The sequence below is a fragment of the Gobius niger genome (assembly GCF_951799975.1).
Source record: "Gobius niger genome assembly, chromosome: 22".
Lineage (NCBI taxonomy): Eukaryota > Metazoa > Chordata > Actinopteri > Gobiiformes > Gobiidae > Gobius > Gobius niger.
Genome location: NC_136873.1, coordinates 8169476 through 8195501, shown reverse-complemented (window position 1 = coordinate 8195501; position 26026 = coordinate 8169476). Strand labels below are relative to the sequence as shown.

General features: G+C 41.3%; 1 protein-coding gene across 2 annotated transcripts; it reads left to right on the top strand.

Moving 5' to 3' along the window:
* Nucleotides 1-1075: 1075 nt before the first annotated feature.
* Nucleotides 1076-13765, top strand: LOC306981616 (myosin heavy chain, fast skeletal muscle-like). Of its 2 annotated transcripts, XM_079581223.1 has the most exons (39): nucleotides 1076-1304; nucleotides 1399-1542; nucleotides 3142-3298; nucleotides 3381-3408; nucleotides 3484-3604; nucleotides 3684-3776; nucleotides 3852-3915; nucleotides 4125-4223; nucleotides 4317-4420; nucleotides 4919-5057; nucleotides 5168-5286; nucleotides 5368-5517; nucleotides 5596-5766; nucleotides 5836-6136; nucleotides 6205-6284; nucleotides 6357-6444; nucleotides 6553-6670; nucleotides 6747-6870; nucleotides 6945-7081; nucleotides 7151-7406; nucleotides 7490-7732; nucleotides 7958-8134; nucleotides 8224-8369; nucleotides 9781-9871; nucleotides 9957-10346; nucleotides 10425-10551; nucleotides 10622-10740; nucleotides 10823-11019; nucleotides 11108-11291; nucleotides 11371-11536; nucleotides 11625-11749; nucleotides 11848-12156; nucleotides 12231-12434; nucleotides 12519-12644; nucleotides 12730-12900; nucleotides 12974-13078; nucleotides 13269-13364; nucleotides 13449-13580; nucleotides 13658-13765. In XM_079581223.1, exons 1-39 carry the CDS (start codon nucleotides 1095-1097, stop codon nucleotides 13670-13672), a joined length of 5826 nt encoding a protein of 1941 aa, XP_079437349.1. In that variant the 5' UTR covers nucleotides 1076-1094; the 3' UTR covers nucleotides 13673-13765. The 2 variants fall into 2 exon arrangements, with proteins under 2 accessions (XP_079437349.1, XP_079437348.1); XM_079581222.1 differs by lacking the exon at nucleotides 1076-1304 and having other exon boundaries at nucleotides 1403-1542.
* The last annotated feature ends 12261 nt before the right edge of the window (nucleotides 13766-26026 follow it).

The following is a 26026-nucleotide window of genomic DNA, read 5'->3' as shown; positions in this document are numbered from 1 at the left end:
CCATTTTCATTTTCAAGGTTACTTTATTTGATATGACAGCCTCTCACTCTCTCTCACACACACACACACACACACACACGGTACAAGAGTTTGCATATTCTTACCGTGTTCCTCTTGGCACTCCGGTTTCCCCTACCACTAAAAACATGTGCAATAGGTTCCCCTCAGGGGCCAGGACTCCCCTCAAAAAGAGATTCTTAATCTCATTGTGACTTTCCTGGTTAAATAAAGGTCAAATAAAATAAATAAATTACTAGTCATTCTCACTCCACTGAAGCAGAGGCGGGTAGTACTCAGTTACATTTACAGTTTTTTTTTGTATATATAAGGAATAGGCCACCGTTTTTACATACTGAGATATTTTCTTACTTGAGCTTTGACGAGTTCTTTAGGACCTGTCTGGTCTTCACCCCTGCCTTCAGTCACGTAAGGTCCTAAAGAGCTCATCAAAGCTGAGGTAGGAACATATCTCAGTATGTAAAAACGGTGGCCAGTTCCTTTAAGCGGCAAAAGCTTTATTTTGATCGATACAACGGATGTAGTTCGTCTCGTGCTCTTCATTCTTTAGACTTATTATTCTTGGAAATGTCTTCACAAAATCATAATTTCCACATGATTTTATGTTTTGTTTCATTCAATTTTTGGAATAATTGAAAATTAATCTACTTTTTTACTTTTACTTCAATAATTGTTTGGGTCACTACAATTTACTTGTACTTGAGTAAAAATATTTTAAAGTAAGAGTAACGTTGCTCTTACTTGAGTAAAGCTCGACTCACCTCTGAGAACAAGTCATGGCATTACATGAGCTCGGGACACTTCTACATTTTTTTTCAGTTGTACTTTTCTGTTTTTGCAAATGAACTGTTTTCTTTTTCTATAAAAATGGACAGCCTTGTTTATTTTAATGCTTAATATTTTGTAATAAATAATGTTTTTTCATCTTAATGTCACACAGCCAGCTGACATCTACCCGGCCCAGAACCTCATTTCTTCTGTAGTAGAAAAGGTACCATTAGATTGAAGATTTTTACAAAACAGAATTTGTTTTATTGACGTATGAATAATTGTGCAGACACAACCTACGTGCCACCATGAGCACGGACGCGGAGATGGAGCAGTATGGCCCGGCGGCTGTTTACCTCCGGAAGCCAGAGAGGGAGAGGCTTGAGGCCCAAACCACCCCATTCGATGCCAAAACGGCCTTCTTTTGTATCGACGAGGCTGAGATGTACCTCAAATGTAAAGTCACCAAAAGAGAGGGTGGTAAAGCCACATGTGAGATTGAAGGAGCCGGTGGAAAGGCACGTTTCTATATATTTCAAAAATAGAATAAATATCTTGAGTTCAACAGTTTTGAACAAGTGATGTATAATAATGCAAATGTGCCGTCTTTAGACTGTCGTTGTCAAAGAGGACGACACCCACGCCAGAAACCCTCCCAAGTATGACAAGATGGAGGACATGGCCATGATGACCCACCTCAACGAGCCGTCTGTGTTGTATAACCTCAAAGAGCGTTATGCCTCATGGATGATCTACGTAAGTTTAATCTTCTACAGTAGATCCACTAAGACCAACAACTGCAATCTAAATACACACTCATTGCTTGTAATAATGTCTTTTATAATAATAATAATAATAATAATAATAATAATAATAATAATAATAATAATAATAATAATAATAATAAATTTTATTTGTCGGTGCCTTTCAAAACACCCAAGGTCACCTGACATGAGATACAATGAAATGAGAATGAGAAATGAGAATTAAAAAGGGGCAGTGAGGTAATTTGAACTCCAGAGATTAGGGGCTGCGCGGCTAAAGGCTCAAGCACCCATGGTGGCTAAGTGGGCAGTAGGTACAGACAGAGGGCAGAGGAGGACCGGAAGGGGAGAGGAAGGGAATCTTATTTGTATAGTGCTTTTCATATGACACAAGTCACACCCCAAGGGCTTCACACATGAAAGGGAGGGGGGTTCATTCACTCCATGCTGATGGTGGTAAGCTACATTTGTAGCCACAGTTTCCCCTGGGGTAGACTCCATGCGACCACCACAAACCACTCACACATAGGCATTGGGTAAAGTGTCTTGCCCAAGGACACCCAGAGGGTGCGGTAGGGAGTAGGCACATGAACGGAGCTCAGTGAGATATGGAGGGGCCAAGTTATTGAGAGCTTTGAAGGGGAGGATATCTTGTATTCAATGCGATGTTTAATGGGGAGCCAGTGGAGCTGCTGGAGAGCTGGGGCGATGTGATGAGTGGACGGAGTTCTGGTGATTATACGAGCGGTGGAGTTTTGGTCGAGCTGAAGGCGGTGGAGTGATTTTTGGGGGAGACAGAAGAAGAGTGAGTTACAGTAATCTCATGTGACAAGACTGTGCACCAGAATGGCAGCTGTACTGGGGGTGAGGTACATGATAAATAAAAGAGGGCCGAGGACAGAGCCTTGGGGAACACCAGAGGAGAGGGGAAATGGCTGGGATTTAAATGATTTAAACTTAATGAACTGAAAACGATCAGAGATGACATGATTTGAACCAGTTAATAGTTGTGCCAGAGATGCCAACGTAATGAGTCTGTCAATTAGAATACTGTGTGAAATCGTGTCAAATGCTGCTGTTTCTTAGCTTATTCTTGTTCTCTCGCTTCCTCCTGCTGCTCGCCCCTTTATTCAATTTTTAAATCATTCTTATGCCTTTTTTTTAAAAGAACTTTTACATCTGACGAGCCAGCGACAACAATCTTGTCAACATGGCTGAGGGAGTAACGCAAACATTTCCTTGTTAAAGCTGTCAGATACATCAACAAGAAATTTGCTTTCTATGGGGCAAGATTTTTTCCTTAAACATGGTCTCTGCACTGGCTTCCTGTCGCTCAGAGGATAGAATTTAAAACAGCTCTGCTTGTTACAAGTGTTTTCATGGTTTAGCACCAAAGTACATCTCTGACATGTTAGAGCCGTATGAACCGTCTCAAGCCCTGAGAACTTCAGGGAGGGGTCTCCTGGTGGTTCCCAGAGTCAGGACAAAACACGGGTTGATGTTTCATTGCTTTGATTTGCTTTCTTGTAATTTAATTGTGATTTGCCTTATGTTTGAACAGAGCTCTCTAAATAAATTTGCTTTGCTTCAGACCTACTCTGGGCTGTTCTGCGTCGTGGTGAACCCCTACAAGTGGCTTCCTGTGTACGATGCAACCTGTGTAGGAGCCTACAGAGGCAAGAAGAGGATTGAGGCCCCACCCCACATCTTCTCCATCTCTGACAATGCCTATCAGTTCATGAGCACTGGTGAGACACAACACGTGAAAAAAAGAAAAAAAAATGCATAAATATTATAAACATTAATACGAAATATTTCAAAATGTTTCAGATCGTGAGAACCAGTCTGTTCTGATTACGTAAGTAGAGAAGGCACAGATAATAAGAATAATTGAAAAGGTATCAGTTGCTTTAAAATGCTTGTCCTAAACCAGCGGAGAATCCGGTGCCGGAAAAACTGTCAACACCAAGCGTGTCATCCAGTACTTTGCAACAATTGCAGCACTTGGAGCTAAAAAGGGTGCCCCTCCACCTGGTGCTGGCAGCAAAATCCAGGTAAACCCTGTCAAATACAGACAGACAAATACATCAGTTATGAGGGGGGTAATGTTGCACCCAAACTTCTCCATTTCAGGGATCTCTTGAGGATCAGATTGTCGCTGCCAACCCTCTGCTGGAGGCTTACGGTAATGCCAAAACTGTGAGGAACGACAACTCCTCTCGTTTCGTGAGTATATACACATGTCAGACTAAAGTACACATTCAAACCACAGGAGTTCATTAACATTTCTTTCAAATTCAGGGTAAATTCATCAGGATTCATTTTGGCACCACTGGCAAGCTCGCTTCAGCTGATATTGAAACATGTAAGTTTAAAACGAGCAAATGTGTGTTCAAGAAAGAGTGACTTCATATGTTTTTATTGCACTAATATCATTAAAAACAGGGAAAATAAATGGTACTTAGATTTTTTCGTCTGTTTTTGCTATAGAACTTAAATATATTACAAAAAACAACAACTGTAATGGGGATACTAAGTCAAATGGTTAGTTTATTGTAATGTTTCTCCGCACAGACCTGCTGGAGAAGTCCCGTGTGACCTTCCAGCTGTCGGCTGAGAGGAGCTACCACATCTTCTACCAGCTCATGACAGGCCACCAGCCTCACGTGCTGGGTATGTCATGTCACATAATGCCACATGTTTAGTACAGAGGATACTGTCTAAAACACTGTACTTAAACTGAGTTTTTCAACATTTGTACGTCAGAGGCCCTTTTGATCACCACCAACCCTTACGACTATCCGATGATCAGCCAGGGTGAAATTACCGTCAAGAGCATCGATGATATAGAGGAGTTCGTTGCAACTGATGTAAAGGAGAAAATACAACTCAACATGACAATCAATCAACCACTGAAAACAGACAGACAGGCTGAGGAAATGCAGACAATACCACACTATAGTCCGTATAAGCAATTTCTCCAGTGTCTCCAAAGCACCTGGACATGATACTGCTCTGGTCAGGGCTCATAAGAACAGTTATCATTTCATTTTGTGAATCCATGAGTCTCATCTTAACTTTAAATGTAACATTTCTTTAGATGCGTTTAATGTGGTCACATTATTCTGCATGAACAGCTGACTGGCACTTGTTCAGCGAGGGACTTTCAATAGAATCCTGAGAGCATTGTTGTGTGTTACTTACACAACATTAGCTTTAGTGCAGCAGCACCACCATGTGGCCGTGCAGAGTGGTGTGCAGTAGGCTTTAATCAGAGTTATTTTCCATACACATTCCACATTTTTTGTTTGCTTGTGCATAGTTTACAATGGTGAAGAAGATATAAATGTTGCTCAATCTTTGTTCAGACTGCCATTGATATCTTGGGCTTCAATGCCGAGGAGAAGATTAACATCTACAAGCTGACTGGTGCCGTGATGCATCACGGCAATATGAAATTCAAGCAGAAGCAGCGCGAGGAGCAGGCTGAGCCTGACGGCACTGAGGGTAATTACAATAAGATCTATATGACAGTTCTTAATGGAAGGTTAGAATATCCTATGTTTAAACCTGTTTTACCAATATTTAACCTAATTTAATTTAATTTATTATTTCAGTGGCTGACAAGATCTGCTACCTCTTTGGCATAAACTCGGCGGACATGCTCAAAGCATTGTGCTACCCAAGAGTCAAAGTCGGAAATGAGATGGTGACCAAAGGTCAAACCGTCCCACAGGTAAAGCATTACTGAAATACACAAATATAATATCACTACATCCTCTACTTTCGTGATTTATTACTTTCTTCTTATGTCAAGGTCAACAATTCTGTCAGTGCTCTGTGCAAGTCTGTCTATGAGAAAATGTTCTTGTGGATGGTTATCCGCATCAATGAGATGTTGGACACGAAGCAGCCAAGAAACTTCTACATTGGAGTGCTGGATATTGCTGGATTTGAGATCTTTGATGTAAGTTTATCACTAACATGAAACAGGCTTGCTCACTATTGCTATGAAGCGCAATAGTAGTTTACCTTTGATTTGTAGTACAACAGCTTGGAGCAGCTCTGCATCAACTTCACCAACGAGAAACTGCAACAGTTTTTCAACCACACCATGTTTGTCCTGGAGCAAGAGGAGTACAAGAAAGAGGGCATTCAGTGGGAGTTCATTGACTTTGGTATGGACTTGGCGGCCTGCATTGAGCTTATTGAGAAGGTAATCTGAAACATTTATAACATGAATAAAAAAGTATGCATTTCATTAACGTAAGATAATTCTTGACAGCCAATGGGAATCTTTGCCATCCTTGAGGAGGAGTGCATGTTCCCCAAGGCCTCTGATACAACATTCAAGAACAAGCTGCATGACCAGCATCTGGGCAAGACCAAAGCCTTTGAAAAACCTAAACCAGGCAAAGGCAAGGCTGAGGCTCACTTCTCCCTGGTCCACTACGCTGGCACAGTCGACTACAATGTCACTGGCTGGCTGGACAAGAACAAGGACCCTCTGAACGACTCAGTTATTCAGCTCTACCAGAAGTCTGCAAACAAACTCTTGGTTCTCCTGTATGCCACCCATGGAGAAGGTAAGTGCATCTCTTACAAATTGGAACATGATATGACACAGAAAAATAATCAAATTATATTTTTCTAGCTGACGCTGCTGCTGCTAGTGGCAAGAAGGGTGGCAAGAAGAAGGGTGGTTCCTTCCAGACTGTGTCTGCCCTCTTCAGAGTATGTTTTTGACCTTTAATGTGATATTACTTGAAGGAAATGTGCCATAATTCCTTATATTATGATCATCAGGAGAACTTGGGCAAGCTGATGACCAACCTGAGGAGCACTCACCCTCACTTTGTGCGTTGCTTGATTCCCAATGAAACTAAAACCCCAGGCGAGTATCCCTTTTTCTTTTTCTTTTTCTTTTTAAAGGAGTCATAGTGGATCTGTGTGATCTATGAACATCATTTTAATAATAAAAGTATTATACATTCAACTTCAGGTCTTATGGAGAACTTCCTGGTCATCCACCAGCTGAGGTGTAATGGTGTGCTGGAGGGCATCAGAATCTGCAGAAAGGGTTTCCCCAGCAGAGTCCTCTACGGTGACTTCAAGCAGAGGTACTTTTTACATTTCAAATTGAAGAGGTTGAAAGCAAAAAGAAAGAACGTATTATTAAAACAACAACTTTCTCAGATACAAAGTATTGAATGCCAGTGTCATCCCTGAGGGACAGTTCATCGACAACAAGAAAGCTTCAGAGAAGCTGCTTGGCTCCATTGATGTGGACCACACTCAGTACATGTTTGGACACACCAAGGTCTATATTCAGTTTAAACTGTTATTGTGATTTATCATTATTTACCAATGTTTCATCACTCAATGTTGTAATAGGTGTTCTTCAAAGCTGGTCTGCTGGGTCAGCTGGAGGAGATGAGAGATGAGAAACTGGCTTCGCTGGTGACCATGACTCAGGCTCTCTGCAGAGGCTATGTTATGAGGAAGGTGTTTGTCAAGATGATGGAGAGAAGGTACAGATAAATTCCACTAAAGAAGTCATAATGCCAGCGAAATATTGATCCATTCTTTTCTGCTTACAGAGAATCTATCTACACCATCCAGTACAACGTTCGCTCCTTCATGAATGTCAAAAACTGGCCATGGCTGAAGCTGTATTTCAAGATCAAGCCTCTCCTGCAGAGCGCTGAGACCGAGAAGGAGCTCCAGCAAATGAAGGAGAACTATGACAAGATGAAGACTGACCTGGCAGCTGCTCTGGCAAAGAAGAAGGAGCTGGAGGAGAAAATGGTTTCCCTCCTGCAGGAGAAGAATGATCTGCAGCTGCAAGTGGCATCGGTCAGCAAGAAATGAAACAATAGTAATTTCACAGAAAACCTCTGTGAGAACCTAACATGTTCATCTTTATGCATCTTATATAGGAGGGTGAAAACCTCTCTGATGCAGAGGAGAGGTGTGAGGGGCTCATCAAAAGCAAAATCCAATTTGAAGCCAAACTCAAAGAGACAACGGAGAGACTGGAGGATGAGGAGGAAATCAATGCTGAGCTGACTGCAAAGAAGAGGAAGCTGGAGGATGAATGCTCTGAGCTGAAGAAAGACATCGACGACTTGGAGCTCACCTTGGCTAAAGTGGAGAAAGAGAAACATGCCACTGAGAACAAGGTTTGTTTGTCTGTATATTTAAAATGCTCCTTTTCATTCAAACTGCACTGGCTTGGCAGTTTTGTTGTAAATGTATTAATGCCACTTTTGAATGAACTAAATATGTGAAATGAACAAACATAGATGTAAACAGAGAAGGTTAAATTGAAGAATTATGACATGATTACGAAATGCTCTTACAGTAAAATTGTTTCAAAAAGTGAAAATATGTCAATGCTGTTTCAGGTCAAAAATCTTACAGAGGAGATGGCCTCTCAAGATGAGGCTATTGCCAAGCTGACCAAAGAGAAGAAAGCCCTCCAAGAGTCCCACCAGCAAACTCTGGATGACCTCCAGGCAGAGGAAGACAAAGTCAACACTCTGACCAAGGCCAAGACCAAGCTGGAACAGCAAGTCGATGATGTGAGGCTGTCAAAGTTTATCATATATGCTGTATAGTCAAAACTATTATACTATTATCTCAATTATTAAAACATTACAATGTTTGATAGCTTGAGGGTTCTCTGGAGCAAGAGAAGAAGCTCCGCATGGACCTTGAGAGAGCCAAAAGGAAGCTGGAGGGAGACCTGAAACTGGCCCAGGAATCCGTCATGGACCTGGAAAATGACAAGCAGCAATCTGATGAGAAGATCAAAAAGTATTTCTTACATTTAATCAACTGGTCTTTTGTTTAACCTGTTCAGGACCGCCGTCCCTGATCAGGGACTGATTCCAGTTCCATTGACTTGCATACAGTATTTAGGCAAATTATATTTCGAGCAATATAGACATGTGGCACAGATTTTTAAACAGGCAATTTTCCCCTAAACATCTATTCCAGTCATGGAACACCATCATATAAATCAAAACATTAATTAAGGACAGAAAAATAAAAAAAAACATGAAAATCGAGCATTAAAATTAAGCATTTCTTATCCATATTAAATTATTTGTGGTCCAATCATAGGTTGACTGGATTTTTTTGGTCCAAAATACTCATGTAAAATATAATTCAACAAAAATTTCAACAAAATACTATTTTTGGAAAATTTGGCTCATTATTTTCACGGTCAGAAATTACCTAAAAATACTCCACAAATGAGAAAATCTTCTTGTAAACAAACTTTTTGGCAATTCCAGTTCTGTTCCCTTAATCCTAATGACTATTCTCTTCAAAATTAGCTATTTCCCAAAGAAATCCATTGATATTTGTGCTGGCAGTGCTCAGTGGGTGCCAGAAGCACATGTTAGCCACATGTTAGCCACATTAGCATTTAGGCACAAACTTGTTGATTTCACAGTGGACAGTGGTACATCTGCGTAGAGGTTCATTGTCTCTGTCCAACAATCTGCCATAGTCCAGATCAACAGTGAATGAAGACGTGTAAAAGCTTTTTTCTGAGCAAACAAGGCGGCCATTTTGTTTCGGGGGAAGGTGTGACTGACGCACCTTTGTGCACTGAGATAAATATGGAAAAGAAATTACCCACTTCATTTTGCTTTGATTTAGTCCATTTTTGGGAGGTTTGTTGTTACTGCTGCACTTTTGTTTGACACATTTGTGAAAATATTTTTGCTTTTATAACATTTGGCACTTTGGAGAGGTTTGTGCACGTTGCTAATGAGATATAGCACCAAAAAATTGAAAAGTTTACAAATCCAACATACTTGGACCTAGACTTCTGAAATTTTGCACACATGCTGAGCACCAGTAAGGTTACAACTGTACTCAATTTGGAGTGTTTGCTATGAAGTATATTTTCAGGAAAGACATTTCAGTTTATGTGTAATTTTCGATATATAAAAAAGCTATATTTGTATTAATTTTATAACTAAAGAACCTTTTTACATGTTTTTGTCACAATGTCCTTCTAAATGTACAGAGAAGCTACTTCTTGTCCTGATTCCTGTGATGGTTCACATAAGCAATTTGGACAAAGTATGTTGTTTTAACAGTAATTTTAATATGGAGAGGTTACTGTTTAATTTAGCCAGGCGAGAGTACATCAAAATAGGTGGTCCTTCACAGGTTAATAACACAAAAATGAGAAAGTTGTACTTTCTTTTAGGAAGGACTTTGAGACCAGCCAGCTGCTCAGCAAGATTGAGGATGAGCAGTCTCTTGGTGCCCAGCTTCAGAAGAAGATCAAAGAGCTTCAGGTAATAAGTGGTGCTGCTTCAGATTGACAGTGGTTTGGTTCACACGAGGAAACATGTTGATCCTATGGTCTGTGATGAAATGTAGGCTCGCATTGAGGAGCTGGAGGAGGAGATCGAGGCTGAGAGAGCAGCTCGTGCAAAGGTGGAGAAGCAGAGAGCAGACCTCTCCAGAGAACTCGAGGAGATCAGTGAACGACTCGAGGAAGCTGGTGGAGCCACAGCTTCTCAGATTGAGTTGAACAAGAAACGTGAGGCTGAATTCCAGAAGCTTCGTCGTGATCTTGAAGAGTCCACTCTGCAGCATGAGGCCACGGCTTCAGCTCTGCGCAAGAAGCAGGCCGACAGTGTTGCTGAGCTGGGAGAGCAGATCGACAACCTCCAGCGTGTCAAGCAGAAGCTGGAGAAGGAGAAGAGCGAGTACAAAATGGAAATTGATGATCTCTCCAGCAACATGGAGGGTGTGGCTAAGTCTAAGGTAAACTGCTCCTCTCTGTGATTTTAAAAAATGGACTCTTGTCACTATAGTGAAACTTAAAACATTGTATCCTGACAGGGCAATCTGGAGAAAATGTGCAGAACTCTTGAGGATCAGTTGAGTGAGCTCAAGACCAAAAACGATGAGAATGTCCGCCAGCTGAATGACTCAAGTGCACAGAGGGCCAGGCTCCAGACAGAGAATGGTATGGTCTTAAACTGAACGTGTTTTAGTTTTAAAGCCCATCGATGAACTAAATGAGGCTGCAATTACAGGCGAGTTCTCTCGTCAAATTGAGGAGAAGGAAGCTCTTGTTTCTCAGCTGACCAGAGGCAAGCAGGCTTTCACTCAGCAGATTGAAGAGCTGAAGAGACACGTTGAGGAAGAAGTCAAGGTATGAACAATCTTATCACTTAGCCAGTAAGCTCAAAGATATCTTCAAATGACTGCTGTACACTGATTATTAATGTCTACAGGCCAAGAATGCCCTGGCTCATGGAGTCCAGTCTGCCCGTCACGACTGTGATCTGCTCAGGGAGCAGTTTGAGGAGGAGCAGGAAGCCAAGGCTGAGCTCCAGAGAGGAATGTCCAAGGCCAACAGTGAAGTGGCTCAGTGGAGATCTAAATATGAGACCGATGCCATTCAGCGCACTGAGGAGCTGGAGGAGTCCAAGTAAGTGGAATGGTTCTTTTAGTAGAACTCTAATGATCATAGTTATCTTAAGTTGATTCTCTTTGTGTCTCTATTTCCTTCATCACAGGAAAAAACTGGCCCAGCGCCTGCAGGACGCTGAGGAATCCATTGAGGCTGTGAACTCAAAGTGTGCATCTTTGGAGAAGACCAAACAGAGGCTGCAGGGTGAGGTGGAGGACCTTATGATTGATGTGGAGAGAGCTAATGCTCTGGCTGCCAATCTGGACAAGAAGCAGAGGAACTTTGACAAAGTAAAACATTAATTAAAACACACAAAAACAAGATGGATGTTTTCTCTCATTCATGTAAACTCGAATCGAATATTTCCAGGTCCTCTCAGAGTGGAAGCAGAAGTTTGAGGAAGGCCAAGCTGAACTGGAGGGAGCCCAGAAAGAGGCTCGGTCTCTGAGCACTGAACTTTTTAAGATGAAGAACTCTTATGAGGAGGCCCTGGATCAGCTGGAGACCTTGAAGAGAGAGAACAAGAACCTGCAGCGTATGTACACCAACATTTTGGGATATACAACACTATACTATCATTGTAGCTGCACAGTAAGCAAGGTTGATGCTTGTTTCCTATTCAGAGGAGATCTCTGACTTGACTGAGCAGATCGGAGAGACTGGAAAGAGCATTCATGAGCTGGAGAAGTCCAAGAAGACAGTAGAATGTGAAAAATCTGAAATCCAGACTGCCCTCGAGGAAGCTGAGGTAACATTTCATCATTAGAGAAATGTGTTATATAGGCAATTGCAAATGTTATTTCCATATATGAATGAATGATAATACAAGTACAATGGCATTTCTAGGGCACACTGGAACATGAAGAGGCCAAGATTCTACGTGTCCAACTGGAGTTGAACCAGGTCAAAGGGGAGATTGACAGGAAGCTGTCAGAGAAGGACGAGGAGATGGAGCAGATCAAGAGGAACAGCCAGAGGATCATTGACTCCATGCAGAGCACCCTGGATTCTGAGGTCAGGAGCAGGAATGATGCTCTGAGAATCAAGAAGAAGATGGAGGGAGACCTGAACGAGATGGAGATTCAGTTGAGCCACGCCAACAGACAGGCAGCTGAATCCATTAAACAGCTCAGGAACGTCCAGGGCCAGCTCAAGGTCAGAGAACTGATGCAAGTTCAATTAAAGATTATGCTGGAGAATATTTTCATACAATGTTTCTCTGTGGTCAGGATGCCCAACTGCACCTTGATGATGCCGTCAGAGGACAAGAAGACATGAAGGAGCAGGTCGCCATGGTGGAGCGCAGAAATGGCCTGATGATGGCTGAGATTGAGGAGCTGAGAGCTGCCCTGGAGCAGACAGAGAGAGCACGTAAAGTGGCTGAGCAAGAGCTGGTGGATGCTAGCGAGCGTGTTGGACTGCTTCACTCTCAGGTTTGGAAAGAACAATTACTGTGAGAAAGTATGGTGCAAAATACATGTAATTACACAAACTATTTTTTATCATTATTCTAACAGAACACCAGTCTTATGAACACCAAGAAGAAGCTGGAGTCTGATCTGGTCCAGGTTCAGGGTGAAGTGGATGACTCAGTTCAGGAAGCAAGAAATGCTGAAGAGAAAGCCAAAAAGGCCATCACTGATGTGAGCTCGCATGTCCAACAGCAGAGTACACTGTACAACAGTACACTGTTTATGGCAGTATGAACTTACTGTGGAAACATTTCAGGCCGCCATGATGGCTGAGGAGCTGAAGAAGGAGCAGGACACCAGCTCTCATCTGGAGAGGATGAAGAAGAACCTGGAGGTCACTGTCAAGGACCTGCAGCACCGTCTGGATGAGGCTGAGAACCTGGCCATGAAGGGAGGCAAGAAGCAACTCCAGAAACTGGAGTCCAGGGTGAGTGTCTGCTGAAATATGACTCTAGAATTGCATGTATGAAGATGATTATCATAACCCTTCTTATTAAAAGGTGCGTGAGTTGGAGTCGGAAGTTGAAGGTGAGCAGAGGCGTGGAGCTGATGCTGTTAAAGGAGTCCGTAAATATGAGCGGAGAGTCAAGGAGCTGACCTACCAGGTAAGTTCTCACTCGACTTGGGGAAGATATTTTTCCCACTCATCCTTTGCACTGTACCATTCAGGCAGTATTCATTACCAGTAAACTGTTGCAGAGCTTCAATACTACAATCACACTTTTTAAATTACAATATGCAATATGTAAATTACAAATCGTTTTTTCACCACCGTTCCTATATACTCATGCATAGACGGAGGAAGACAAGAAGAACATGACCAGACTCCAGGATCTGGTGGACAAACTGCAGCTCAAAGTCAAGTCTTACAAGAGACAATCTGAGGAGTCTGTGAGTTGTGAAAAAAAGAAAGAAAGAAACTTCATATGGCATGTTTTTTATGGATGTTTACAAATCAACGTTCAACATTTTCAGGAGGAACAAGCCAACACTCACATGTCCAGGCTCAGGAAGGTTCAGCATGAACTTGAAGAAGCTCAGGAGCGTGCTGATATCGCAGAGTCCCAGGTCAACAAGCTCAGAGTCAAGAGCCGTGATGCCGGAAAGGTAAGGATTTACAAAACATGTCTATATGGTGAAAACAGAAAGTGAATAAAAATTGATTGAATGCACTTCTTCTCCAGGGTGAATCTGAGTAGCCGTCTACATGTAAAAAATGAAGCTGGTAAATGTTCATAAAATATGATCACTTTGGTAGCTCTTTGTAAAACTTCAATAAAGCCGAAATAAAATCCTCTTTGTTTTCTGTACTTAATCAGATATGGAAATAGCAATATGTTACACGTGTGGAAAGATGGGCCAACACATTTATTTTGGTGGCACAAGCTGTAAAACACGTACAAATACTATTAAAACCAGAGCTTGCTGCCTCTGCTTCACTCATATGACGTACTGGCAGGACTTCATCCAAAAATATTCAAAGTCTGGAGTTGAAAAATTTAACAATATTCAAATCCCTTAACAAAAACCTTTCAAACAGTTTTTAAAAGGTACAGGAGAAACTCTACTACAGTGTAATGTGAGTTTTACCAACCAGCTTACTTGTAAAACATGTACAAATGCTATGCCTCTGCTTCACTCATATCACTACTTCGTCTACAGCACCAGCTACTGATACCAAACGCACCAAGCGCCCTCTGCTGGTGTTGCCATGTATTGCATTAAAACACAGTTAAACCTTAACATTACGAAAAGATTTATAAACAGTATTTAATTGTAGTTTTATGACCTTAAAGAGTTTTTAATGGGGGGCAACTATTTAAATCTATAAAGTAAGACACCCAGTGCCACACATACAATAATCATCCAAAACATCTATCACTTTGAAGGAAAACTAAACACGAAGTTTGTTACACAAGACTTAACACCAGACTCGGCTCATAGGAACAGGTCCTAGTACTGGCCTTCAGAAACACTTTCAGCCTAAAGCAAAATCAACGAGTCAACACTGAGATTCTGGAGAGAAAAGCTGGAAAAATCAACTTTTTCTGCTAGATTGCGTTACCATTCAGTGCCTCCAGTCTTTTTAACCCAGTGTGCTACTTAAGTATAACACAAAAAGAGAGACAGATGTCACTATGCACTAAGGTGTTTTTAGGAGGAGGAAGATGATACTTCAACACAACTGAGTTTCCAAACTACGTTAACGTCACAGTCAGCTGTTACACACAAAGAAAATAATTGCATTGCACAATTGATTAACCTATGTCAAATACGTACCGGCAACAAAATAAGCTGAGACAATTCAAACGTTATCCAGGGAGGGAGGGGCTGTGGCCATGAAATGAGTCGTTTGTGCCGCTGACAGAGAAATGATAAGGGAGGCGCTGCTGTGTTTTTCTGTCTTTATCTCACTCTGTTATCGGGGACGGTAAAATCACTCACGTTTCTCCAAATCGGGTTTGATTTTCTGCGACTGAGGTTTAGTTGTGTCTTTCTGCCAAACACACTTCACGATTCGAACGCGAGTCCAGTCGTGACCCCCCCACACTATGAGACACGACTCTGTGCAACTGCCTTCGACAACTCAAGAAGACTCGGCACGACTGAAAATTAGAGCCAAATCGGGCAAAAAAGTCCTGTAGTGTGTGCTGACCTTCAACCTATCATTCTTTTTTTTTTTAATGTACTAAATTTTTCTCCCATTTATTTGGAATTACAAAAGTCTCAGGAAAAAACAGAATTGTATCTGCAAAGCAAACATTTATGGTGGGCTAGCCTTGCCAGAATTTAAGTATTATTATTTCACAACTAATATACAACTTGGAGCTTTCTGGTTATAGGCCATCGGCTAGCTCTCAGAAAGTGCTTAGAAATTGACTTTTGTTCCAGGAAAAAGGAAATACTTTATTAAGACTTTAGTAAAATAGTCAAACTTCTTCCACAAAAAGTTCCACACGCAGACTCCCTGCAGTTAATGAGAAATTGGCTCCTTAAGCAGGGAAGTTTGTGAAAAAAATGGACATTTTAGCCTCTACTGGCATTTTTGACTCCAGTTATTTCAAAACGTATAAAGGCCACGGATATCAAATTTCACAATAGTAAAGACAATACTAAAATATTCAATATGTGGAAAAAAGACGGATAGGAGTGATAGTTTTTAAGAAATAACTTTTCACATGTGGTCCCACTATGGGACCACACATTTATGTTCTTTATGTTCATAAAATCATAAATTAGATTTTATGAACATAAATAACACATTGCTCCAGATAAGTTTCAAACACTCTTTTATTTTCTGTGATTTTGGGGGGTTTAACCATCAGAAGCAAATCAAGTGTATCTGGACTAAAGCTTGACTTCAGTCTTGCTTGTTAGATCTTGTAATTCATTGAATGTAAGACTTTATAAAGCAGTTGTTCCCAACCTTTTATCTTGAAGCCCTCCTGCGCATGCTGTAGTCAGGCTGCGCCCCCTCAGTCCAATAAAAAAAAAACAACATAAATCTAAAATCAAAACATGAAAATATTTATCAATATGCATTTTTAACACATTTTCTGAAACTGGGTAGTTTTAAGCACCTGTACTCAGTTCCGTTGTGATTTTTAACCATTTCATTTGGGCACATTTATGACCTGACCCTCTGACCAGACAAAGCTCTGGGCCTCACCTGCCATCCCAGGAGCCCCCAGTGGGAAGGCCCGCACCCCAGGTTGGGAGCCACTGTTCTAACACACGATCCAGGCAAGGAGGCTGAAAAGTTCTTGTAGTCAATGTCCTGTGAAGACTGTCTTTCTGATGTAGAGTGTAAGTCCTGAACTACAGTCCTTGTTCAAAGTGTTTCAGCTACACAAGTTCATAATAATTCCTCAGATTACACACAATGATGGGTGAAAGGAACGAGGAAGTGGTTTCAGAAAGGGCCTCGGTCAGATGCCACAGGCACATTTTCTTTTCCTAGGCCCAAGTTTTCATTTCATGAAAAAATATATATACCTTATACCTTCTTTGATATTCATTGAGGCCAACTCAAATTCCTGTACATGCATGACTTGGGTATAAGGAGGTAATAGAAAAATACATTTACCTGTAAGCTGAGGCCTCTGACGACTCTGCAGTTTTACTGATGATCTTTAGAAGAGTGCTCGTCAGAATCATTTCTCTGTTGTCCAAAGTCCTCTAGACAATCACAGGAGATCTTGTATGTGGCCACAGATGGCAGGTTCTCCCACTGCAAAAATACAGACAAAGCACATTTTAAGTTTTTAACAAAAGGAAACTGAGAATTCAGGGCTTAGATTAATATAATATTTATTAGCATTTTCAGTCAAATAGTCTTCAAAATGTGTTAAAAACATTGCTATAAAAAAGGCCTCTAGATAAGTGTTGGATAGCAGTTTGCAAATGTTGAACATTTTGCAATGTGAATGCAGTTGTTCCGAGCCCGGGAGGATTCATTCTGAATGTCCCATGAATACATACCTCACTCTTTCATGTTGAGTCTTTAAATGAAGTGAGTCGATGCTTTACAGCACCAGGCCTCCACCACATGCTTCATCACGTAGTTGTCCTGGAAAATTAAAAAAGCAGACTCAAAATAACTACAGTAGTGGGCCTTATGTATCTTGTACAACTGTACTGATATTCTTCATTTAATGAATCATGGACTTTATTGGACTTTTCAGTGGAATAAGAGACTGAAAGGGTCAGTGATTCCAACTCACACCGAAGATACTTATTCCACCAATAATAAAATCTAAACCACAGCTTACAGCTACAACCACAGACTGTAAAAACAACAGCTGTTCACCAGTGGCACTTTTTTATTTACTATCTTTATTATAGCAACAACATTTGATAACTTTTGATACATTAAAATGTCTACACGCTTAAACCCATCGTTGGTGTGGCTAACTGGTAAAGTTAATTTGACATTATCATTTCTAAAGCAAATCAGACAAATGGGGAACTACAGCCAGAATCAGAACAAACTTTGAATATTCTTCGTGTTGAACATGCAACATAAAACACTAAAACTTGAGGCACAATACGTGTGTAGCTCCCTCAGGCATTATTTGTATTGACATTAGACTACACAATAAATAAGAACGTACTCACGAGTAGGACAACCGTCTGGCTGCCATTTTAGGAGTCTTTGCTTGGCATAGATCTGTCGATGTCTTTGAAGAGTTGGCAGGAAGTTTCCAGTTCTTTTTACTCGCTGTCCAGGGAGTAAAACAGGTCTATGGGCGATATCCACTCGTTTGCGATCTTCGTGAAAGTTGCCCACGCTGCTCGAGTTGTTCTCGCTGCAGAGGATCTAAATTTTCCTCTGGGCTGCGCGTTTACTTCCGGGTTGCGGAAGTAAACGCGCAGCCTGGTGACCCTAAAATCATACGCGTCAGAAGATAGTTTCCATTTCACACTCGAATTTCTCAAAAACTGGAGGGCTTCTGCGTGTGGAAACTTTATTTGACCCCTTTGGTGTAATATAGCTTCAGAATATGTAAATAAATTGTATTTCTGATTTCCTTGAACAAAACTTATTAGATGATACTGCCATCGTGGGGAATTGGCTAGGTACTACAACTGCCCCGAGTGTCTTCTCGTTCCATGTCACCTATTTGTCTCGGGAAGCCATGCTATTAGTCACATTCCGGTTATCCACAATACTGTTCGAATTTGGAGACTAATAAGGAAGGATTTTAAATTAAGAGCTTTGTCCTTATAGCTGCTAACCCATCGTTTACACCCTCACTGATGCTACAACTGTCCTCTGCATTTGACCCATCCTTCAATGCCGCTGAAGCAACAAAAGGAGCAGTGGGCGAAACCATCTTTTATATGTTACCATTAATGACAACATTTAGACAGCTTTTATGCCACAACACAGGCTTTGAGTGAACCTCCCTTCGCTGCCACGGCTTTAAACAGGGAGCATCAGACTGGGGGTAGAGGCAGGACCTTTCTTCTTTTTCTTTAGCAGAATTTAAAATGTACTGCAGCCTACGCCTAATGTAGGATCCACATGTGGTGAGACCAAAACAGGCTGAAGCATTGGTTTTCTTGTTCATGATGGCACGAGGCAACATCTACAATGGATTGTCTAATATAAACTACACACTCGAAAATGCTGGGTTAAAAGTAACACAATATCAGCAGAAATGATTAACTCACCTGTTAAACAGCCAATGAAAAGTCCCCCCTTGTCCATATTTTACTTGCTGCATCTTGAAGAGGACGGTATAATGTATAGGTATTAGGGCTGTCACGGTATGAAAATTTTACCTCACGGTTATTGTGACCAAAATTATCACGGTTTTCGGTATTACCGCGGTATTTTATTTAATGTGTTTTAATATGTTCAGAAAGCATTAATAGTCCTACACAAACTGAAAAAGTTTAACAGTGCTTGTTACATTAAAAAAAAAAAAATACGGAGCCTTATGAAAAGTGTAACTTTTCACATCAAAGTAAAGGAACTATAATGATGTGTTGTTGATCGTTTCGAGGGTATTACATGTGCTTTTTATAGCGCCAGAAACAAAGAAGAATATTACTGAACAAGATAAACTGTCTATATCAGACACGGCCTATGCTGGCGGTGGCGCTGCAGCCGCACTATGGGGCGACTCGTTACATTCTCCCTCAACCCAAAGTCCCACATCAGCATTTCAGGTAAAACGTTAACTTACTTGCTATAGAGCTGTGGGAGACGGTCACGCAGGTGAGTCAAGAGGTTCGAAGTATTGCTGCCTTCAGCCTAATAGATCCATGCCTTTAGCAGACAATTTTTCCTGCACGTTCCGCAAACAGGAAAACTGTCCATCAACTGTCCTTCGGCTTTCTTAAAACACCCAGAACATGTCCAGACTTCAGGCTTGGTCTCTGAGGCTGATCCTGCGCGCTGTCGTGTCGGACATGATTCCAGCTTCGAGAAAATTTGGTTTTGGTTGTAGCTACAGAGGCGCCTGCCAGGCGACTTTAGCAGATGAGACGGCGGCTCATAAGGCTCATTTTGCCTAAACCGCGGGCGCGGTAATCCACCGCGGTAAAACATTTTTTCAAAAACAAGACGGTAATTACCGGGGTTTACCGCTACACCGCTAACCGTGACATCACTAATAGGTATGTATAAAACCTTACCTTGGTGAAGTGACAAAAGCTTGAATGTTGAGGTCGTCTCAGAGGCAGGCGGACACTTCCACTGTGCTGGATGTTCCACTGGAAGAGAAACACGACATTTATGTTTGTCTAAAACTATAAAGGTTCATGTGATACTTTGTAAAAGTGTACTGTACTTACTGGGACTTGTGTCCAGTGATGCAGATGATGATGTTCAGACAGACAGAGGTGTTGGACGAGCTCAGAGAGAGTTTGTCTTCTATAGGACACACATTAACACAAGTTTGTATTTTAGCAAATGAATAAAACAGAGAATTAAACATTTTAATAATCATAAAACTGCTGCTTACCAGTAAAGCTTTACATGTATCAGCACTGGAGGTCCCACAAGGAGAGAGTGAAGTTGATCTGAAACACACAGGACAGAGGCTTTAAAATAGCCTAACTGAAAACTGTTTACACTTTTCTCTCCTGTCTGAGCCTCTCCTTCTCTCCTCTGCTACTGCTGCTCTTCTCCTCATCCTTTAGACTATAATAAACTATAGCTGAAGTAATTATGTAAGAAACAACAGCAGAGATTAGACACTGACGAGTGTTCAATAGGGCTCGCGCTAGCATTAGCATTAGCGTTAGCGTTAGCATAAGCTAACGGTTGTCCCGCGTATATTTTAACTCACTTTAACCGTCATTATTTCAGTTAATACTTGTCATATCAACACGAAATAAAAACTGGGGGAGAGAGTGAAGTGTCCCCTGTCAGGTGAGTTAACTACACACCTCTCTGTTAAAAAGTATTTTAGCTACAGCTCGTCAAAAAGACTTTAACCCTTTCTCTTCTATAACAGAAGCTAACAAGGTGTTAGTGAAACACGAAGCCAGAACCAAATTAATTAATTATTTGTGCCTAATCAGCCTCATTTGGATAAACACTGCGTGTTAATGACCGAGTAATAAAATAAAAACATGAATAAATACCTTTATGAGCAGTTTCTGTGGAGGAGGTGGAGGAGCAGTAATGGCGCCGCTGACAGTTGGTCCCTGTCCCCACACTGCGCCCCACGCTCCTACGCTCATCTTACGCTCGTCCTACGCTCGTGCTACGCTCCTCTACGAAGGGCACGCAAGGTTCACGTGCGCGGGTCACAAGTGCAAAAATGGCAGAATTTGGACAATGCAGCTTACGTCATTTTCAGACCTAAACTTAATAAAGTTGAAGGTAATTTCGTTCGGCCCTGTAGGGGTTAAAACAAGCCAACGTAAATGTATATTGGATTTTAGTATTATTATTATTATTATTTGAGCTTGCTGTATATTTTTTGTTTTAGAAGTAGAGTGGATAACCAAGTGGTATCTGGTAAGTTTTATGTTTTTATACATCCTAAGTTTTGTTGAAGTGAAAAGTTGAAATTGAATTTTATATGAATAATTGGAAAAAAAAAAAGGAATGAAATTGTTGCATGATGTCCGTAAATACTGGTGTGCAAGTCATCATAATGCTTCATCAGATATTTATGCTTCTTTCCAAGTAACAGAAAATCCTATAGCACATTCCTGTGCTGTGGGAAGAAGCTACCAAGCTCTTCCACGTTTCCCCTATTTAAATATGGTTACGTGAAGTGTTGCACTACAAAGTATAATCACACAAAATTAAACAATGTGGATTTTCTAAACGGATAAAAGGGGGAACTATATTGTAAGGCCTAATAATACCAGGGGTAGTTCGAAATCCGCGCAGTAATCTTCACTTTACTGTGCGGATGCTAAACTACTCCTCCTATCGACACAAACATTTATATGGTTAAAAAAAAACTGAGACGAAAACAATGATGGAAATGTGACAAAAAAGTGACGAAAAATTGATGACAAGTGGCAAAAATGTCACAAAAATGTCTCAAGAAATTGACAAAAAAATGTGACAAAAAAAATCACAAAAATTGACAAAAATTTGACGAAAAAAATACAAAAATGTGACAAAAAATGATCCAAAAAAAAAAATGAAAAAAAAAAAGTTACAAAAATGAGTTGAATACCCAACAAAAAAAATATGGAAAAAAAATCTGATGACGTGAGTAAAAGATCCTCTCAGTTCAGGCGGGAGTTAAGAGGTTAAAGGAAGCGGTCACATCATTCAGCTTCACCCTGGCCATATGTCCATTCTGGAAGAGCACAGAAGGGCCACCAGTCCCGCCTCAACCGAGCTGTACCCAAATCTAAAAGCTACAAAAAAAAGCATCAAAATAGCGAGAAAAAAAGGATGAAAAGTCAACAAAAACATGAGAAAAACGCGGACAAAAAATGATAGAAAAAATCAGTAATAAAACAACAAAAATATGACAAAAATGTGGCGACGTGACTAAAAGTTTCCGTCACTTTTGTAGGTCTTAGATTTCAAACGAGGCGTTGCATTGTTGATCTCCAGTCGAGAAGCTTTTAGATTTGGGTAAAGCCCAGTATAAAAAAAACATGAATCTAAAAGGAATTCCGTGGAGTATGGTGCACCATAAGGTTCAATTTTGGGACCACTATTATTTATTGTTTATATTAATGATTTTGCTTCTGTTTCTACGACCGCCTTTCCCGCTCTTTTTGCTGATGATGCCGATCAAAAAAATAATAATACAAATCCGAACTGGGGAAAATGCACTCGTTATTGTTAGGGCGGGGGGTAAAAGGTTAAAACATGTATTTGTGGAAGTGTCACAATTACGCTAATTTGGGCCAGGCTGGTCAGAGTCCAGGGCTGTTTTTCAGTCCCAGTCCGGCCCTGGTTGTGACAGTCCCCTACAGAAAGGGAATTCGTGTTGTTCTTGAGGAGGAATCTGCAAGCTTTCAGATGGGAGAGATAATGTTGATACTGCTTCACCACAGCAGTGTTGTTTTATTTTATAGTAAATGTAGCTGTGGAAATCTCGCATTTGGGGGTTTACTGCCTAAAGGAGATCTCAGAATCAGATTTTGTGTGTGTGGAGCATAATGATCTTTTGGATTATTGTCCTGTAGTCCCACACAAAGTTAATGACGCACCAGTGATTGTGCTTCACCACGCTTTCCCAGATGCCAGCTTTGGAGGAGGACTGGAGGCCGACTGTGGGAACTTACCAGGCCTGCAATGACAATTCTTCTGCAAACATTGATAAATATCGGGGTTGGAGTCGAAGGCAGATCTGAAATTGCTCAAAGAAGAGGACGTGTCATTGATACTCACACTAATCCAAAGTCCAAAACTAATGGCTGCCTGTTGCACAGAAGGTATTTTTTGCCCTTCGTTTTATTGTTTTATATAGAGCTCCACAGTCCCGCCCCTTGTGGTCCTGTTGCTCCGGAAGCAAAATATCCCTGTCTACACGACCGTCTATAGCTCCAAAAAAGCTCACGATAGAAGCTACCAAGCTCTTCCACGTGTTCCCTATTTAAATAAAGTTACGTGAAGTGTTTTCATGCGAAGTATATTTACACAGAAATGTAACATGTGGATTTTATAAGCAGATAAAAAGGGGGACTATATTGTCAGGCGTAATGATACGAGGAGCAAAACGTCCGCGCAGTAACTCCTAAAGACTTCCCCCGCTCACTTCCGTCAATAGAAGCTGCGTGACTTGTACAGAGCCTTTTACAACAAGCAGAAAATATATTTTCGGAAAGTGCTGCGCATTCCTACCTCATGGTGGAGCTCCTGAGTCCTGTGTCGTCGTCCGGGGTGAGTTGGAAATCTGTGAAAAATTACCACACTATATACTTTCTGCTTGTTATCACAGCCCGGCACGATGCACGTAAAAGGCATCGTTCACAAGTTATCCACGCTTCTTCAACTGTTCTCTGCTCGCTCTCTACAAGTCACGCAGCTTCTATTGACGGAAGTGAGCGGGGAAGTCTTTAGGAGTTACTGCGCGGACGTTTTGCTCCTCGTATCATTACGCCTCACAATATAGTTCCCCTTTTTATCTGCTTATAAAATCGACATGTTACATTTCTGTGTAAATATACTTCGCATGAAAACACTTCACGTAACTTTATTTAAATAGGGAACGCGTGGAAGAGCTTGGTAGCTTCTATCGTGAGCTTTTTCGGAGCTATGTGACATGTGGGAGAGGCTGCGTATGTGTGAGCGCACGGACAAAGACCAGACGGGGATATATTAACTCGTCTAAGGTTAGGTAAGAACATATCTCAGTATGTAAAAAACGGTGGCCTATTCCTTTAAACACTCAACATTCATACCATTCATACCACATTCTGTCAGACAGGTTTGTTGGTTAGCTGAGGCCCATTGTGTCCATTGGGAGGTGAGTGGGTCAAGTGTGAATAAGATAAGTTCACCACAACTGCCTCTAAAATCCTGCACTGTCCAACGAGCTTAATATAGAAGCTGCAGTGACACGTAAGACCTGAGGTGGCAGTAGTGAGTATAAAATGTCCAACTTGCGTCTATAGTCCCTTTAAGGGGCAGAATTATAACAACAAAATAACAATAAATAAAAATAGCATAACATTAGAAGAGACTATAAAAAGTACAATATTGAGGTTCAAAGTTTACAGTCCTAGTGCAGGTTGTCAATAACCTGCACTAGGACTGAAGAGATTATTGCACGTAGTTTTGGGGTTACTGCACATATTACTTCACAGTCTTGTACAGTCTGACAGCAGTGGGGATGAAGGACCTGCTCCTCCTTTCACAGACTAAAGCACTTTGTTTTACATGTATGAAAAGCGCTTTATAAATAAAGGGTGATTTGATTGATTGATTCTATGCTTTGTGCATGAGATTGTTTTATTTTAAAAGTATCACAGCTCACAGCTTTGTAAGTGAACAATAATTGACAAGATGTGGTTAAGCATCTCGGAACACTGCGCTCTCCTCTGGCTGTCGACCGTGTGGATCCAGAGCCGACAAGTCAATTCCAACTTTATTTAAATAGGACATTTACAGATTCCCAAAGTGCTTCATACACAGGCGATAATCAACACATTAAATAAGCAAATCAGAAATGCAGCGAGTGACGCATTTGATGAGGCGGACCTGAAACTTGTCGAGCAGGTTCCTGAATCTAGAGTCACACACGGAACAGCAGCAGCAGATCATGGACGCAGCTTCGGTGGCCCCACACACACAAAGGGCCCCTGCTTAACCCCTTCTGAAGGCCCCCAGCTCCACACAGGCAGAGGAAGGTAGTACTTTGTTACTCAAATACTTGTACTGGTGTAACTGACATAAAACTTTCTTCATGACTGAAAATCGCTGTTATTTTGAAGTATCAATTCGCGCATGAAAGCAAAACAAAGTGACTAAACCGTGGTCCAAATTATGATGCAAATTGTATTTCAGTATCATGAAGGTAAAAAAAAACCTCATGGATGGTATTGTTGTTGGGGATCTTTGAATCACTGACATTAATCTCAGAGACCTGGGATGATTAGTTGTCGGGTTAAGCCCAGTTAAGGGAAAAACTACTGAAAAAGGACGTTCCACTTTATTAAGCAGAACCATATTTTCAAGCAATATGGGAAAGAAAAAGGATCTCTCTGCTGATGAAAAGCGTGAAATAGTTGAATGCCTTGGTCTAGGTATGAAAACCTTCGATATTTCATGAAAGATTAAGCTTAATCATCGAACTGTTAAGAGATTTGTGGATGATTCAGACACACTCCGGATTGTGCAGATAATGGCACAATATGGACGGTTTCTGCCAGACAAACACATCAGATTAGGAGAACAGATGCTACAAAGCAGCAGACAGGTATTTGAAGCTGCTGGTGCCTCTGGAGTCTCCCGAACATCAAGGTGTAGGACCCTCCATAGGCTGCAGTTGTGCATAAACCTTCTATCCAGCCTCCCCTAAACGGTTAATTGAAGCTGAAGAACAGAAACGGCTGCAGTGGATCAGAAATACATGAAGACTCATTTTCAAACAGTCTTGTTCACTGATGAGGCCGTGTAGCCCTGGATGGTCAGATGGATGGAGTAGTGGATGGTTGGTGAATGGCCACAATGTCCCAACAAGGCTGTGACGTCAGTAAGGAGGGGGCGGAGTCATGTTTTGGGCCAGAATCATGGGGAGAGAGCTGGTCGGCCTCTTTAGGATTCATGAAGGTGTGAAAATGACCTCTTTCTGACTGACCACTGTCTTCTATGCTACAAAAAAAAGAGCTGTGTTTTCCTTAACAAGATCCTCTTCATGCATGACAGCGCACCATGTCCTGCTGTAAAGAAAACCTCTGCATCACTGGCTGCTATGGGCATAAAAGGAGAGAAACTCATGATGTGGACCCCCTCCTCCCCTGACCTCAACCCTGTTGAGAACATTTGGAGCCTCAACAAGAAAAACACTTCTATGAGGGTGGGAGGCAGTTTTCATCCAAACAGCAGCTCTGGGAGGCTATTCTAACATCCTGCAAAGAAATCCAAGCAGAAACTGTCCAAAAACTCACAA

Excerpts from the sequence above, each read along its gene's own strand:
- LOC306981616 (XM_079581223.1), top strand. The coding sequence starts at position 1,095 with ATGAGCACGGACGCGGAGATGGAGCAGTATGGCCCGGCGGCTGTTTAC. Across the intron at positions 6,871-6,944 it reads ACATGTTTGGACACACCAAG|GTGTTCTTCAAAGCTGGTCT; the intron begins GTCTATATTCAG and ends ATGTTGTAATAG. Across the intron at positions 10,741-10,822 it reads ACGTTGAGGAAGAAGTCAAG|GCCAAGAATGCCCTGGCTCA; the intron begins GTATGAACAATC and ends TAATGTCTACAG.